Source organism: Lithobates pipiens, unplaced genomic scaffold, assembly GCF_037356315.1.
Source record: "Lithobates pipiens isolate NorthernLeopardFrog02 unplaced genomic scaffold, aLitPip1_a1.2 Scaffold_3, whole genome shotgun sequence".
Lineage (NCBI taxonomy): Eukaryota > Metazoa > Chordata > Amphibia > Anura > Ranidae > Lithobates > Lithobates pipiens.
The window spans coordinates 175,876,449-175,893,177 of NW_027507790.1; the positions used below are offsets into that span (position 1 = coordinate 175,876,449).

A 16,729-nucleotide genomic window follows, 5' to 3' on the forward strand; every position below is an offset into this window, starting at 1 on the left:
GCGCCAGTCAGTGGTAAATGGTTACTCTCAACCCTCTAACCTCTACTGTTGCTGGACAGCTTGGCCTGTTTTTAAGGAAGCTGAAAAATGTGACTGGCCGGATCATGAAGAACTAAAACGGTTACAGGGGGAACATGAAAAGCAAAGACTGCTCTGTTGATTCTATTGACAGACTACATCATTTTTATTTTTTTATCTTGCACTTGGTTCCACTTAATTTTTTTTTTTATGCTTCCCATGTGGTATTAGCATTCAACCTTGTGGGGTTTTTTTTTTTTTTCTGGTTTGGGGGTGTCTTGAATTTTTTCTATGCACCGTCCCATCAGATGATTGTTCATAGATACAGATGGACACATACTGACTTCAGGTGAGCAGATGCACATTTCTGCACCTCACTGCTTTGTTGTTATGTGAACAGGGCACATCAAGATGGTTTGTTCTATTGTTGCATACTGTGTGAACAGCGCCCCCCCCCCCTTTTTTTTTTTTTTTTTTTTTTTGGTAGCATTTTTAATCAGTCTGCATCTAAAAAAATAAATAAAAAGAATTTGCCAGTTAGGTTAGGAAGAGCTGCATTTTTTTTTTTCCAGTATAAATTCTAATACAAGAAAGTAATACATTTTTGGTTGTGTTTTGGCCAGTTGCCCAGTCCCGACCAGCTGTCAGATTTTGACCTGCAGTAAGGGTGCCAGCACCCATATGAACGAGGCCCAAGTTGAGAAAAAAATAAAGTTTTAACATTTCTTGCACCTTTTCTTCCAAAATGTGATTGTTGGCAGTGGTAAAATGCTGTTCTATCACAGTTGACATTAGACATGTGTGCTTTGTTCTTGCAGGGACTGAACAGCAGAAGCAGCTTGTGATTGGTGGTGAAGCTTGCTTATGGGGTGAATTTGTGGACGCTACAAACCTCACACCACGACTGTGGTATGTTTACTGGTTACATATAGAATTCATGAATCTACAAATGTATTGTGACGTTTTAAAGGGTTAGTTCACCTTTTTTACATAAGATCGAAAGGTGAACGGACTCGCAACACCCTCCCTATCCCTGAAATCCCCACTGCATGTACCTTATATGATCCCCATCTTCTGCCACCCTTTCCAGCAGCTATAATGTTCCAGCACTTTAAAGCATTCCTGCGCTGGAGACTGTAACAGCACTTGCCACATGACTGCGCTGAGCAAATCTGTTTTGGTGGCGAGGGGAAAAAACTGTCTAAGGCCTTAACCTCCCTAGCGGTAATCCCGAGTCTGGCTCGGGTTGGGATTTTAGCAACATAAGCGGTAACCCCGAGCCAGACTCGGAATCGCAACGCTGGATACAGGGAGGACACAGAGTTATTTACCTTATCCCCTGGATCCAGCGATGTCCTCCACGCTGTGTGATCGAGCTGTCCTCCGCTCAATTCACACAGTGCCGAATGCCGCAGAGCTCCGTTCCCTGCGACGTTACGGTGCACGGGAGCGGAGATCGGCGCTAAATTCAAAAAGTAAAAACGCACACAGTACTGTAATCTTACAGATTACAGTACTGTATGTAAAAAAAATTACACACCCCCTTTGTCCCTAGTGGTCTGTGCAGTGCCCTGCATGCACTTTTATATTATAAATACTGTTTTTTTTCTGCCTGGAATTTGGAGATTGTCCATAGCAACCAAAAAGTGTCCCTTTTTCAGTGTTTTTGGATTTGATTACATTATTAAATAATTTTTATTATTATTTATTATAAACTTTATTATACCCGGGATGTCTGCTAGACTCTGGTTTGAACAGATTTAAGAGAGTTATTCTAAGAATTGCAGGCCTACAATATAAAACGCCAAATTTCCATGCAAAATAATTGTACCGCTTTTAGCACCTAAAACCAGAACTAATCATACCGCCAGGGAGGTTAAGGGTTCACACTTGACTAAATTTCAAACTTTTAACAAATGCTCCTATTGCTAGCATTAATGCGCTTTAGTATAGGTATAAGACTGGCATTTTACAAGAGTTGATTACAAGGCATTAAAAATGCTCTCCAGATTCTTTATGTACAGTTTTGATGCACGATAAAACCGCTTCACAAATTTTTATAAAGGGAAGTGACATCATAGGAAGTAAACCATTTTGAGGTGTGGCTTGTCATAGTGAATGTTTCCTGTACATACTCCAACAGCATGGATTCCTTTACTATGCATGTTTGGCCTCCTGTAGATGATGCTGATCTGAGTAATTGGCTGAGCAGAAGAGAAGGGCATCCAGGGGCCATTGGGTACATCCAATTATCTCTCAGATATTCTAAAGGGCACTTTCATGCTCTGTATCATGATTTACACACCTATAAGAAGTTGAGGTCAGCTATCTTCAAGCAACACAAACAGGAAGTGTGTAGAAGGAAGTGACAGCAGGACACTCTGTGCTCTCCTCTCCTCTATCATTGCAGGGTTGTGGGAAATTATATTCCTCTGGTGTGATTTTTTTATTTAATTTTTTTTTTTTTTTTCAGTGTTTTAATACACAGCAAATGCCTGCCAGTGTGTTTGCGGAGCATTACCATAGACTTTGAAATTCTTCAAACACCTACAGACTTGACATGAAGCTTCAATTATAAAGCAATCTGACGCTAACGCTTTGTGTTTTGATAATGTGAACAGTACTAGGCGCTGTCCATAAATCCTTTGCTTCAGCGTTTGAGGAGAGTCAAAAATGCCCTTCAAATGTCTGCTTTCGATGCCAGTGTTGACGTGGCCTAAAGCTAAAAAAACTGAAGCTGAAATGTATGTGCTCAACTATAAAAGTTTCAGAAACTTACCGTATATACTCGAGTATAGGCCGACCCGAATATAAGCCGAGGCCCCCAATTTACCCCCAAAAAAACTGGCAAACTTATTGACTCGTGTATAAGCCGAGGGTGAGACATGCCTGTCCATCCCTGTGTGTGTCCGTCCATCCCTGTGTGTCCGTCCATCCCTGTGTGTCCGTCCATCCCTGTGTGTCCGTCCATCCATCCCTGTGTGTGTGTGTGTCCATCCATCCATCCCTGTGTGTGTGTGTGTGTCCATCCATCCATCCATCCCTGTGTGTGTGTCCATCCATCCATCCATCCCTGTGTGTGTGTCCATCCATCCCTGTGTGTGTGTGTCTCCATCCATCCATCCATCCATCCCTGTGTGTGTGTGTCTCCATCCATCCATCCATCCCTGTGTGTGTGTGTGTCTCCATCCATCCATCCATCCCTGTGTGTGTGTGTCTCCATCCATCCATCCATCCCTGTGTGTGTGTGTCTCCATCCATCCATCCATCCCTGTGTGTGTGTGTCTCCATCCATCCCTGTGTGTGTGTGTGTCTCCATCCATCTGTGTGTGTGTGTGTGTGTGTGTGTCCAGCCTACCTGTGTCCCGAGCCTTTGTCCCGAGCCTCCGTGCCGTGCCTTGCCTCCGTCCCGTGTCGTGCCTTGCCTTGCCTCCGTCCCGTCCCGTGCCGTGCCTTGCCTTGCCTCCGTCCCGTGCCCTCTTCGTCGGCGCCTCGGCGGCCATTGTAAAATTCAAAAGCCGCGCCTCCGCCTTCGCCTGTGATAGGCGGAACACTGAATTTCCCAGCAGCCTGTGTTCCGCCTATCACGGACATCGTATCATCCTCGTCCGTAGTACGAGGATGATACGATGTCCGTGATAGGCGGAACACAGGCTGCTGGGAAATTCAGTGTTCCGCCTATCACAGCCGAAGGCGGAGGCGCGGCTTTTGAATTATAGAATGGCCGCTGTCTGTCTGCTCGACACGCTGATCGAGCGGGCAGACAGCGATGACTCGAGTATAAGCCGAGGGGGGCACTTTCAGCCTCAAAAAAGAGGCTGAAAATCTCGGCTTATACTCGAGTATATATGGTAAATCCTCCACACTCCCGGCTTGCTGTGATCAGACAGGAAGTACAAGCTTTCAGTAATTAGCCTGAAAGAAAGCCGCTGCTAGTATGCTCACCAATGCTGATTGCGCTCTGAGACTCCATTGTTATTGGTGTATTCTGTATTAAATTACTTCAGTATCCTAAGGAGGTAAATTGTGTAGTTAGGTTAACATAGCAGAACGGTACATTCCTGTTTTCTCATGCTATAGAAACAGAATGAAATCTCCTCTCTACTCACACAGGCCTAGAGCAAGTGCGGTTGCAGAAAGACTTTGGAGCAATGCAAAAGTGACCTCCATGCAGGATGCTTACAACAGGCTGGTTGTACACAGGTGTCGTATGGTCGGGTAAGTCCTCCAAGAAAATGCGTCAAAAGAAATTGTGCTTTCCTGATTGTATTGCTCTAAATAATTTGTTAAACCATCCTACTAAGTTGTGACTCCAAACCATAGAATAAGGCTGACTATTGCATTGCCTGATCTAAATTTTTTTATTTTTTTTTGACCTCTAGAGGCATTGCACAAATCGGACACCTTAGAGAGATAATTATTCCCTGAATTACACACTGCTTGTTTAATTTCTCACAGATTCCTCTTTACTTTGATCTGATTTATCCACATAATTGATCTATGGTTTGAACACTTTTATGCTTAAGTACCGTATTTGGAAAAGAATGGTACTGTATTAAAATAGGGCTGACCAGGAAGCTGTTTCTTTTGAGTTCCAGAGCTCCTGCTATTATACATGTACTATGCAGGAACGCAAATTTTGAAGGCCCATTCACACCAAAGTGCTCTGCTGCAGTACGTTAATGCATGTGCAATAACATGCGTTATGTTTGTAACCCTAAAAAAACAAAGATCCTATTCCTTTTTAAGGCATGAATAACGGCACAGTTTTGTGCTGTGTAATTCTTCTCTTCCTAACCGGTAATAAACCTGGTTGATCCTGACAGTTTGTGTCCCCCTGACTCTGCTGACCATGATAATCATGGCTGCTGAGCCCTAAGATGCCGTGGGTCAGTTTACCTGCCTCCGTTATCCGCAGCTCTCATCTCTCTTCTGACAGTCTCTCACCTCTTGCTCCCTGTACAGCATGAGTGCTTTCCTCCCCGCCCCTCCTGCCTCTGTTTAGCTGCATAATGCAGCACATATCAATGTATCCCACGCAGATATGCCAGTTTCGGCTGCATGGCTGGACGTGCACTGCGCATGCGCAAGTCGCGCTGTGCTCTGCTAGTGGCCAGGCAATCTTCTGGGACCTGTCGCGTGTCCCAGAAGATTGCTGCCAGGGAGGGGCCACCTAGGGGGAGAGGAGGAGTCTCCTAGGGTGGGCAAGCGCAGGAAGAAGGAAGTGGGACAGGAAGTCCCACTCTAAACTAAGTACCCCCCCCCCCCCCCCCCCCCCAAAAAAAATTAGATGTCAAATGTGGCATGTCGGGGTGGGGAGTGCTTAAAGTGGAATTCTGCTTTAAGGCAGTCCATGCATTATGAATGGGCTGCCAATGCACCATAGCAGATGAAAATTAGCATTTTTCAAAATGCAGCACACCATACACATTTAAATTGAAGTTTTGCTTGTTTGCATCCTTTTCCTCTCCCCTTTAAGGCTGGATTCACACCAGTGTGAATTGGATGCAGATTTTTCTCTGCATCCAATTTGCATATCAGGAGATTGTGACTGGCTCTGTGGGGTCGGTTCACACATCTCCGGAGCGGCTCCGGTGCAAATTGCACAGGAGTCCTGTTCGTTTTTCTGGTCCGTTTTCGGGTCCAAATTCAGCCAAAAATTTGGGCTGAAATCGGACCTGAAGCAGTGAACATTTCCACACCGGACCCCCTGCTGTGAGCCGATCTGTTTCCCAGTGTGAACCCAGCCTAACGCTGTCTCTTCTGGTCTATAGCAGTTTGAGGGGCAGGAGCTTCACCGTTCTGATTGGACGTCATATGACGTACTTCACATCACACCAGACACAGCGCAACACCGATCGGGTTAAAGAGCTCATTACGTATCCTCTTTACTAATGAGATCAGCTATGTCCAATCACAGCTGATCACATGTAAACAAATGGCAGTTATCTGCATTTCCTTTCTTCAGTGTGCTGTCGATGTCTGAGGAAAGGAAAGCCGATAACCAGCTACAACCAGTGCAGCATATGAGTGCTGCCCATCAAAAAAAAGCTCTGTCTAAAAAAAATTTAAATAAATAATAATTTCATATGGGTACAGTGTTGGGTGGCCGTGCAATTGTCATTTAACGTGCGACAGCATTGACAATTGGCCTGAAAAATCGGTGAGTGAGGACGACCCTGGATCCCTGGACAGGTAGGGGTGTCCCTTTTATATTAAGTCAGCAGCCACACAATTAAAAGCTGCTGACTTAGATTTTTTGGGGGAGACTGGAGCTCTTCTTTAACAAATTGATTTTAGCACACATTGCCACAACACACAAGTGTGAATGGGCACTCAGAACAGTTTGAGCATTTTGAAGGTACAGCTGCCTAAACGTTTTTTGGGCTTTTGATCTGCAGTGAAGCACTCTTAAAGCATATACAGTGGCAAGGAAAAGTTTGTAAACTCCTTTTTGAAATAACTGGTTTTCTGCAGTCAGTTGTTACAGATGAGGATCAGATAACATTTTGTGTCACAACAATAGACTGTTTAAGCTGATAAAACACAAACCATTCTAATTTCTTGTCTCTTAATTGAACACACCCATTAAACATTCACAGTGATGGAGGAAAAAGTAAGTACTTTAAACCCTTTGTTTAAAACTGCTTGAACCTCCTTCGGCAGCAGTGACTTCAGGAAAGCGCTTTGGTTGCTCTGGATCAGACCTGCAAAACGTTCGGGGGGATTTTTAACCATTCCTCTGCTTTAGCTCAGACACATTTGGTAGGATGCTCTCTTGAGGTCATTCCACAGCATATCTTATGGGGTTTAGGTCTGGGTTCTGACTGGGCCACTCCAAAAGGCACTGTCAGGAACCAGTGTGACCAGAAATATGTGGACACACAACAGACTACCTAAACCAAATGTATATACAGGTGTGGGATTCAATCGTAATTGTAACAAGCCAGGGTCATACATGGGAAATCAAGCTGATAGAGCTGGGAACAGGACTGGACAGGGAGAGGACAACAGGAGACAGAGCAGGCGAAAGGGATCAGGCTGCCAGGCAGGGGTCCAGGAATGGATACTGGGCTCAAGAACAGAATTTTAGGGTTCAGGATACAGGAACACAGGATTCGGGAACATGGGTCAGGGCTCAGGAATAAAATACCAAGGCAAGATGTGTTGGCATTTACCAGGTTTAATTACACTTCCTACAATCAGTCTCAGGTGATGCCTGATGGCAGTCAGGAGCTGACATCTCCTGCAGAGAGACTCCCGCTGGTGGACACTGGAACTGCAGCCCAGAGATCAGGGAGCAAAGCGCCACCAGCAGGTGAACCCTCTCCCAACCGCCGGCCTCCCACAGCTGAGAAACTGGTGGACACCAGAACTGCAACCCATAGAGCTGGGAGCCACTGCACCACCAGCAGGTGAAACCTTTCCTGACAGTACCCCCCCTCGAAGGAGCGACCTACAGGCGCGAGAAAAAATGGCATAAGTCCAAGGAGTTCCAGGATCCAAAAGGAAGCTAGATGTTCCACTGCCTGGGTCTGGTAACTGGCCAAGTACCCCACTGCTAGGGCTAGGCAACTTTCTAGGTATCCTGTCTACAGTGTTTTTAGAAGTATAGGATATTTGATCCCTCAAAACCTTAGACATCCCAACGCTGGGGTACCATTGGTCATTCGCAAACTTAGACCTGGAGTCAAGCGACCATACCAAAACTCTGACACTGGAATGTCTGATTACAATCAAGTAGCTTTCCTGATCTCCGGAACGTGTTTCACACTTCAATGGCCATCTAGGTTTTCCCAAGGCACTGATTACCCAACACGGGGTCCCCTAATGCATCTGGAGTTGTGATCGCATCCGGGTTGTGGCAAGACACAGATGGTGCTCTACCACTCCCCTGGAGTTCACCACTATCAAGGTCATGAAGATAAACGTGGCTACCAATTGTGACTTGTATGTCTGGACCACCAGGCTTTGGCGCCATCAGAGCAACATACTGCGGGAGGGACTCAATCAAGGCAACTGAAGAAAGAACCTTAGGCAGAACGGTAACCAATACTAGGTACCCAAAGACTCCGATGTGTCAGACTCAATGGCAGACGGAATACTACCCTCCACAGGACAATCCGGCAGGGTAGTAAGCATAATATCAAGCCTATCTTTAGACAAAGGATCATCAGAGGCAGGCTGGAAAGCAGGCGTCGGATCAACAGGCACTGGATTATCGGGCTGGCTGACTGGCAGAGGCACAGGATCAACGGGCATGGCATCAGACACCAGATCAGCAGACTGGTTAGCGGGCACCAGAACAGGCTGGACCGCATGCAATGGAACATCAGGCTGGAGCAGATTGGCCGAATAGTGCTCAAAGAGATAAGCTAAGCCATCCTCTAATAACCACACCAGAGATTCTACCTGAGCCATACTGAAGGAGGGGGAAAAGCCATCGCTGTCTTTCGGAGTACCGGACAGAGCTATCTGCGCACAATCCTGAATCAAAGGCTGAACATCTTCAAACATACTGCCCCGATCAACTAGGGAATGAGCAAGTCAAATACATTCTAGGAGCTGGTCACTGGTGCACTCTTAATATCTGGCAGCAATATTCACCATTCTCCGTCACCAGCAAAGAATAACTACCTCTGGATGCATTTTTTTTTTTCCTCAAAATGTTAGAACTAGGATGGCTTCCCTGTGCAGCCACTTCTGGTCAGGAACCAGTGTGACCAGAAATATGTGGACTGTCACAGAAATGCCAAGCACAGGTTCAGTATAAGTAATCAAATTTATTAAAAGTAAATGCACCACAAATCTAGCAACCAGTATAACAACCAGCAACCAACCACAGCGACACACAATAGACTACCTAAACTGTGTGTGTATACGGGTATGGGATTCGATTTTAATTGTAGCAAGACAGGGTCATACAATGGGAGATCAAGCAAATAGAGCTGGGAGCAGGACGGGACAAGGCAACAGGAGACAGAGCAGGCGGAAGGGATCAGGCCACAAGTTGTGTTTAGCATTTAGGTAAATACACTTCCTGCATTCAGTCTCGGGTGATGCCTGATTGCAGGAGATGTCGGCTCCGGACTGCCGAGATACTCCTGCTGGTGGAAACTGGAACTGCGGCCCAGAGATCTGGGAGCACAGTGCCACCAGCAGGTGAACCCTCTCCCAACAGTCTGCCTCCGACTTCTGAAACACACCCCACTGGTGGACACTGGAACTGCAACCCATAGATCTGGGAGCCACAGCGCCATCAGCTGGTGAAACCTTTCCTGACAGGCACGTTTTTTCTTTTTCTAAAGTCCGTGGTAGATTTACTTCGATACTTGGAGTTATTGTCTTGCTGCTTCTCAAACTTCTATAAAGCTTAAAGTGTTACTAAACCCAGGTCCCTGTATTCACTATATCTGGTCTCCCACAGTACACAGAACATGTAATTATTTTAGTAAATGTAAAATAAATACCTTTTTCTCATCAGTAGTGTATATAGCAGGCTTGTGACTTCCATCAGTGCCTGGTTAAAGCTTGTAAGAGTCTTCATACTGCATTGGCTGTCCTATCAGGATGCAGGGCCCCTGACCCTCTGTCTGGACAGTGCTGATTGGCTCTTTGCTGATCACATGCCCTCTCGCAAGACAAAAAAAACACGAATACATATCCAACTGAGCATGTGCAGCCTAACTCCAGTAACCTGTCTTATCCAAACATCTTTGTGACCATGCAAGAACGGCAGGATCGGTGCATACCGGATCAAGCAGCCATTTTACACAATACAGTGGATTAACCCCTTAGGTTCCACAGGGAGTATAACGAGCATGCTTTACTGCATATACAGACTGATTTTACTGTTGTGGGTTTAGTAACACTTTAACCACTTGCCAACCAGCCGCCATCATTATACCGCGGCAGGTCGGCACATTCCCGCAAATCAGAGAGAGAGTGTGTGTGTGTGTGTGTGTGTGTGTGTGTGTGTGTGTGTGTGCGCGCGCGCGCGCGCGCTCAAATCTCCATTCTGTCAGGAGAGACAGATCGCTGTTCCCACTTGGTAGGAACAAACAGTAGTCTCCTAGTAAGTTGCATCGAACAGGGAACACATTTAACCCCTTCCCAGCCAGTGACATTTACACAGTAATCAGTTCATTTTTATAGCACTGATCACTGTATAAATGTCAGTGGACCCAAAAATGTGTCGTTTCCCATCGGTCCACAGCAATGTCGCAGTCCTGCTAAAATCAGCAGATTGCCACCATTACTAGTAAAAAATTAAATAATAAATGCCATAAATTGATTCCCTATTTTGTAATTTTGTAAACGCTATAACCTTTGCACAAACCAATCAATATATGCCTATTGCGAATTTTTTTTTTTGTTTTTTTTAGGGATATTTATTATAGCAAAATGATCATATATATATATATATATATATATATATATTAGTGTGTATATACTTTTTTTTTTTTTTTTTTTTTTATACCGCAAAAAACAAACTGCAGAGGGGATCAAATGCCACCAAAAGAAAGCTCTGTTTGTGTAAAAAAAATAAAAAGACACCAATTTTGTTTGTGTACAGCGCCGCACGACTGAGCAATTGTCAGTTAAAGTGACGCAGTGCCATATCGCAAAAAATGGCCTGGTCATTAAGGGGGAAATTCTTCCAGCCCTAAAGTGGTTAAGCTGAAGGAAAGCCACCCACCATGAGATTATCCTGTAGGATATTTTGGTAAACTTGGGAATTTTCCCCTCTGATGGCAAGTGGTCTAGACCCTGAGGCACTGAAGCAAGCACAAATCATGATATTCCCTCCACCATACTTCACCATTGGGATGATGTTTTGAGGTTGGTAAGCTTTGCCCCTTTTACGCCATGCATAGTGCTGAGTATTCTTCCTGAACAATTCACCTGTTCAGAAAAATTCTGTGTTTCATCAGAAATCTTTTCCCAGTAGTGTTGTGGTTTGCCTAGGTGCTCTTTGGCAAATGCAGACTTCAGGCACAGAGGGCAATGTTTGTTGGAGAGCAGCAGCTTCCTCTGAACAGGCAGGGTGCCCATGCCAGAACACCAAAGACTTGGTAGACTCATGAGGGACATGGATGTTTTCTAGTTCCAGTGTGATGTCTTCAAGCCTTTAGCTGTTACTCGTGGGATTTTCTTTACTACGTTGAGGATTCTGTTATGCTTTGGGAGTCATCTTGGCTGGGTGCCCACTTCTAGGTAGAGTAGCCACAGTACTAAACTGTCTCCATTTATAGACTATTTATCTGTCGATTTGATGGATGCCTAAGCAAATTGAGATTCCTTTGTATCCCTTTTCAGCCCTAGGCAGATCAACTGCTCTTGATTGTTCCTTTTTTGTGAGGCAGGGGTCCCATCAGCTGATGCTTTTTATGAACTACAATCTTAAAAATTTTTTGTGTCTTATCAATCAAAGTATCTCTTAACCACACCTCCAAACTCATTTAATTTGACTCCAGGTGTGCAGACTGCTGACTCCAAGTAGCTATCGTTGAAGTAATTTAGGCTATGAGTTCACTTACTTTTTCTTCCAGCACTGTGAATACTGGGTGTGTTCAGGAAAGACACGAGAAGTTAGAATTGTGTTATCAGCTTAAGCACATTGTGTTTGTTGTGATTTCTATGAGGATCAGTTCATATTTTATGGAAAATTACTGCAGAAAACAATTTATTCCAAAGGGTTCTGAAAAAAAACATGGGGAGGTTTTGGATTTCCCCTATTTATTATAAATATGTATGATCTTGTCTATGCCTATAGTTAGCTAGTCTATCAAAGCTCTGATAAAGTTAATAGTGATGATACAATAACAATGTTGGTAAATAAATGAGATCCTTGCTTATTTAAGCAATGTATTTTTATAGTCAAGAACGTAGAAATGCTAACATAAAACACTAAAAGAATTCTACAGAGCATAAAAAACAAAATCACATGGGGAAGCAATACAATAAGGCCTTCCTTTTAGGCTCTGTATGCTGGCTGAGCTCCTAGAAAAAGAGGAGGCAATCTAGCTGGCCATGACCTCCTCCTTTTTTTTTTTTTAATCGCACTCAGATACCACCCACACAAACACCCTTTGTCCGCCTGTCTAGTTCTCTGTCCAATGAAAATCCACAAGAGGCCATCCTTCCTAATCACCAGGAACTATATTCTCCTTTCCATCTTCCAGAAAGCATCCTGTAGTCTCCACTAGGGGCAGCATTAGTCCATGAATCTGCTTTTGACCTGGGTCATCTTTCAGTAACGGCTATCCTTTGATATTGCTGTAACTCAGGAAATCGGTCATTTTAACCGGTTCCCGACCTGCGCACGCCGATGTACGTCGGCAGAATGGCACGGGCAGGCATATTGACGTACAGGTACGTCCAATCCCTAAAGCTGCCCTGCCATCGCGCCACGGGCAGCGCGCTCGCGTGCTGGTCGGGACCCCCGTGAGTCCAGTCGCTGGTCCCGCGAACTCTATCGCGGCTGGCATACCCGCGATCGTCTCACAGGGGCAGCTGAACGGAGAGATGCCGTTGTAATTAGCATCTCCCCGTTCTGCCTAGCAACTAGTGATGCTGATCTCTGCTCCATGTGATTGGAGCAAAGATCAGTGTTCACTAAATGAAAGCCCAGCCCCCCACAGTTAATAACACACCCCTAGGAATACTTAACCCCTACACTGCCACCCTCTGGTTAACCCCTTCACTGCCAGTGTCATTTACACAGGAATCACTGCATTTATATAGCAGTGATTGCTGTATAACTGACAATGGTCCCAAAAATGTCCGATGTGTCCGCCATAATGTCGCAGTTACAATAAAAATCACTGATCGTTGCCATTACTAGTAAAAAAAAATTAATAAAAATGCCATAAAACTATCCCCTATTTTGTAAACGCTAATTTTTTTGCGCAAACCAATCAATAATCACTTATTGCGATTTTACCAAAAATATGTAGAATACGTATCGGCCTAAACTGAGGGGAAAAAAAATGTTTTTTATATATTTTTGGGGGATATTTATTATAACAAAAAGTAAAAAATAATGCGTTTTTTTTTTTTTTCAAAATTAACGCTCTATATTTGTTTATAGCGCAAAAAATAAAAACCACAGGGGTGATCAAATACCACCAAAAGAAAGCTCTATTTGTGGGGGGAAAAAAGACGTAAATTTTGTTAGGGAGCCACGTCGCATGCCCGCGCAATTATCAGTTAAAGCGACGCAGTGCCGAATCGCAAAAAGTGGTCTGGTCTTTGGCCAGCAAAATGGTCTGGGGCTGAAGTGGTTAATTCGCATCTCCTCAAGAAGTCTTATCTGATGCTCCTCTACCCCCATACATCACATCGGGAGGCCTATGCAAGAACATCCTATTTTATTCTGTTAGGATATGAATTCTCATTTATTACAAACACCCTGGTGGGTAAACTTGCTGTACTGGCATTCAAAGATGACCATTTCCAACATACGCCAAATGGCTGTATGGCAGTAAAACTCCAGAAATATGATATTAAACAATGTTGTCTTTCAACAGATTCACATACTTTTTCGTTGCCACTGTATGGTACTAACTTGGGAAAATCCCTCTGATTTGTAATTGCAGACATTTTAGGTGTTTGCATGCGGAATATATATATATATATATATATATATATATATATATATATATATATATATATATTATTATAAAAATATTATTTTTTTATTTTATTTTTGCCCAAGACTGTGATCTGCAGAAGTCAGCCAGCCCATGTGGTTTACGCCTGGCTCTACATCTTCCTCAAATTTAGGCTCCCCGCCCATGACTGCCATTCTGATTTGCTTCCAAATTATGCTTGCAGTACTTTCCAAGCTTTGTAACCTCTTACATGATTGGTATTCCCCGTAGCTCCATCGGTCATCTTGGAGCAGGGCAGAGCCGATCCATTATTTCTTGCCTCCCTCAGCAGCAAAATATCATTGCAATAGTGGTCTATTAATTAATAACAACTGGAAACTAGCATTTTATTATAAATCTTTTGTTGTCACATGGGGGGCTGGACCAGGTGCTCCCTTATCTGATCCTCTCCCCATACAGAAAAGTGTAAACTTTACACAGAACAGGAATATGTACTGCATTCGGACTTGCAGTGATGCATTTGAAAAGGTATTAGGACTCGCTGTTTCTAACTAAACATGCACAGCAACTTCTACTTTCAGCCTGTGAGATCTGCTTTGATGGGGAGAAAATACAAGTAAATAATACAAATCAAGTAATTCCTGAGACTTAAAGCTGCACTGCTATAACAGTTCAGGAGTCCAGATTTACAGTAGATTACCATACATATTCCTGTTGGTTTCGTTATGATTTTGGTTGCTGGTGGGAATTCACAGCACATTTTTTGTTCTCAGGGGCATGCATGTCTCTGTTGTAAACTGTTGGGCATATTAATAAGGAAAACAATGGTAATAGCACATGGCAACCAATCAGAACTTAGATTTTCATCTCTTGCATCTGAAATGTGAAATACTGCATTAGTGCAGACACTGATAATGTTCAGATTATATTTTATATTTATAAATGAACATTCTCCTATACCGGCTCAGATTGTGATTGTGTTTTTTTTTTTCTTTTTTCTTTCCAGGCGTGGAATAGGTGCAGAGCCGCTCTATGTTGGGTTCTGTGAAAATGAAATGAACTACTAGACAATTTTACAAGTGTGATCATGGCTGAAGAATCAGGACATTTGTGCCAAAATGCACTATTCAGGTCAAAGTGATTATTATTTTTATTTTTATTTTTTTTAATTTATCCTGTAAAAATTAAAAACTGATTTATTACTTTTTTCTAAGGTGAATGTTATGATTACAATTTATTGTAATAAAATCTTAAAGTTTCTTGTGTGCGGTGTGTGTGTGTTTTTTTTTTTTATTTTATTTTTTACTACAGATGCTTAGTACTTTATGTACTGTTATTTGCGGTGACGATATCTTATTTCAATGCTGATTAATTGGGGGAGCTGTATATTATCACACATCTGAGTTGAGATGTATTTTCTTTTATTTTTTAGTTCGTTGTTGCCAGTTTTTGTGATGCAATGTTATGTACAATGTTGAGCTTTTTGGCAGTGTATGACCAGATGGATGTACAGACAGGCACAAAGCAATAGGACATACACTTGTGTTACATATGAAAAGAAAATCCAAAGGGCCCATTGACACTTTAGTATTGTGGTACAATAAAAAATACACATTGGTGTGTGTTGATAGGGTAGCCTAAACATTTTTGGGCTGCCAGTGTACCACAATGCAGTCCAAAAAAGGATGTGCATGCGTTTTTAACCAAGTGCATACAATTGCACAACATGTACTTAGAGGTGTGCTGCAGTGCAGATGCATTAGTCTAATGTATTTGTGTATTGTGGTGCAATGTAAAATAAAGAACACCGTCTGTGTATTGTGGTAACTTTTGTTAAAACATGCATGTTACTGCAACACAGATGTAAAAAGTCGCTTTGCTTTGGTTGACTCCTTTTGAACAAGCTAAAGGGCTCTGGTCAGTTATCGGTGCTTGGCATCAGTGACCTAAGGCAACTTGCACCCCACAATTGTCCTGGCATGAGGCTTAAAGCTGAAGTCTGATCTACTTGCGTTTTTCTTCCCCCTATGCTAATGATTTTTATTAATTTTTAAACTCTTTTTATCGTCCAAAATGTAACAATTGGTACAATATTCATGATGCTCAACACGAGCATATGCAAGAAATAAGACTTTTTGCATAAATACAGTTCAATATATGCACAGAGAGATATACCCTAACATTTTCTTATAAACATTAAGGTTAAGAGATTGAATAAAACCATAAATGTATTTATGATAATACTAAATACTCCCAATGTCAGTCAGCTAGTGTATTAAGCACTTCTTCTCTCAGTTGTTGGTAATGGTAAAAGTGGAGGGACACCATGCATCCCTTACTTTTATCAGTCTAGTGCAGGGGTGTCCAAACTTTTTTCAAAGCGGGCCAGATTTGATTTAGTGAACATGCATGAGGGCCGACCATTTTGCCTGACATTCTTTGAACCATTAAAATTCGGTCTAAGTGTGTTGGTTCGAGCACTAATACACTGCCCAACAAAAATTCTCTTGCCTTTGTCGCACTCGTTCCCGACACACAGACGAATGCTCTGCTCTTTAGGAGTACTGTTAAATCTTAATGGTACCCCACACATTGGAAAACGTGGGGTGCTTTTGGTGCAGTGCAATAAAAAAAAAAACAGCTTGGGGACTTCTTTCCCTGCATTTTTGTGGGTAGGGAAGCCTTTTGAAATGAAAGGGCTGCCCTACACGCAGCATGCAGCCACACAGATGTGAACCAAGGGCTTGTTGGAGGGGCAGTAAAACCACATGGTTAAGCTGTTTTTACCACCCCCAACTTCTCCCCCTTTAGCTGCAGAGGGAGCAGCTGGGGGTGTACACATGCTGTGGCTGCAGCTGGAGGTATACCCAGGGTGAATGGGCCTGATGCTGCATTTACGGCCTTAAAACAGGTGGTGAGGAGGCAACATAATGCCTCTTTACTACCTTTTCAAATGCCTCTGAAAAGCGATCTGTGTATGGATTGCTTTTCAGAAGAGCAGCAGTCCTGGCTGCTATCACACGCAAGCCCTACAAAAGCAGTTCTGATGGTACAAGAATGGGGGGGGGGGGGGGGTTCCGGATTAAAAGTAACAT

At 43.3% G+C, this 16,729-nt stretch overlaps 1 protein-coding gene across 2 annotated transcripts in view; it reads left to right on the top strand.

Annotated features, from left to right (window-relative positions):
* Positions 1–14,893, top strand: part of LOC143940793 (beta-hexosaminidase subunit beta-like) — an 88,249-nt gene extending 73,356 nt beyond the window's left edge. For both annotated transcript variants that reach the window (XM_077462525.1, XM_077462524.1), the window contains exons 12-14: positions 837–927; positions 4,132–4,236; positions 14,641–14,893. In XM_077462525.1, coding sequence (XP_077318651.1) covers positions 837–927; positions 4,132–4,236; positions 14,641–14,701 — 257 coding nt within the window. In that variant the 3' untranslated portion in view covers positions 14,702–14,893. The remainder of the gene's footprint in view (positions 1–836; positions 928–4,131; positions 4,237–14,640) is intronic.
* Positions 14,894–16,729: the final 1,836 nt, after the last annotated feature.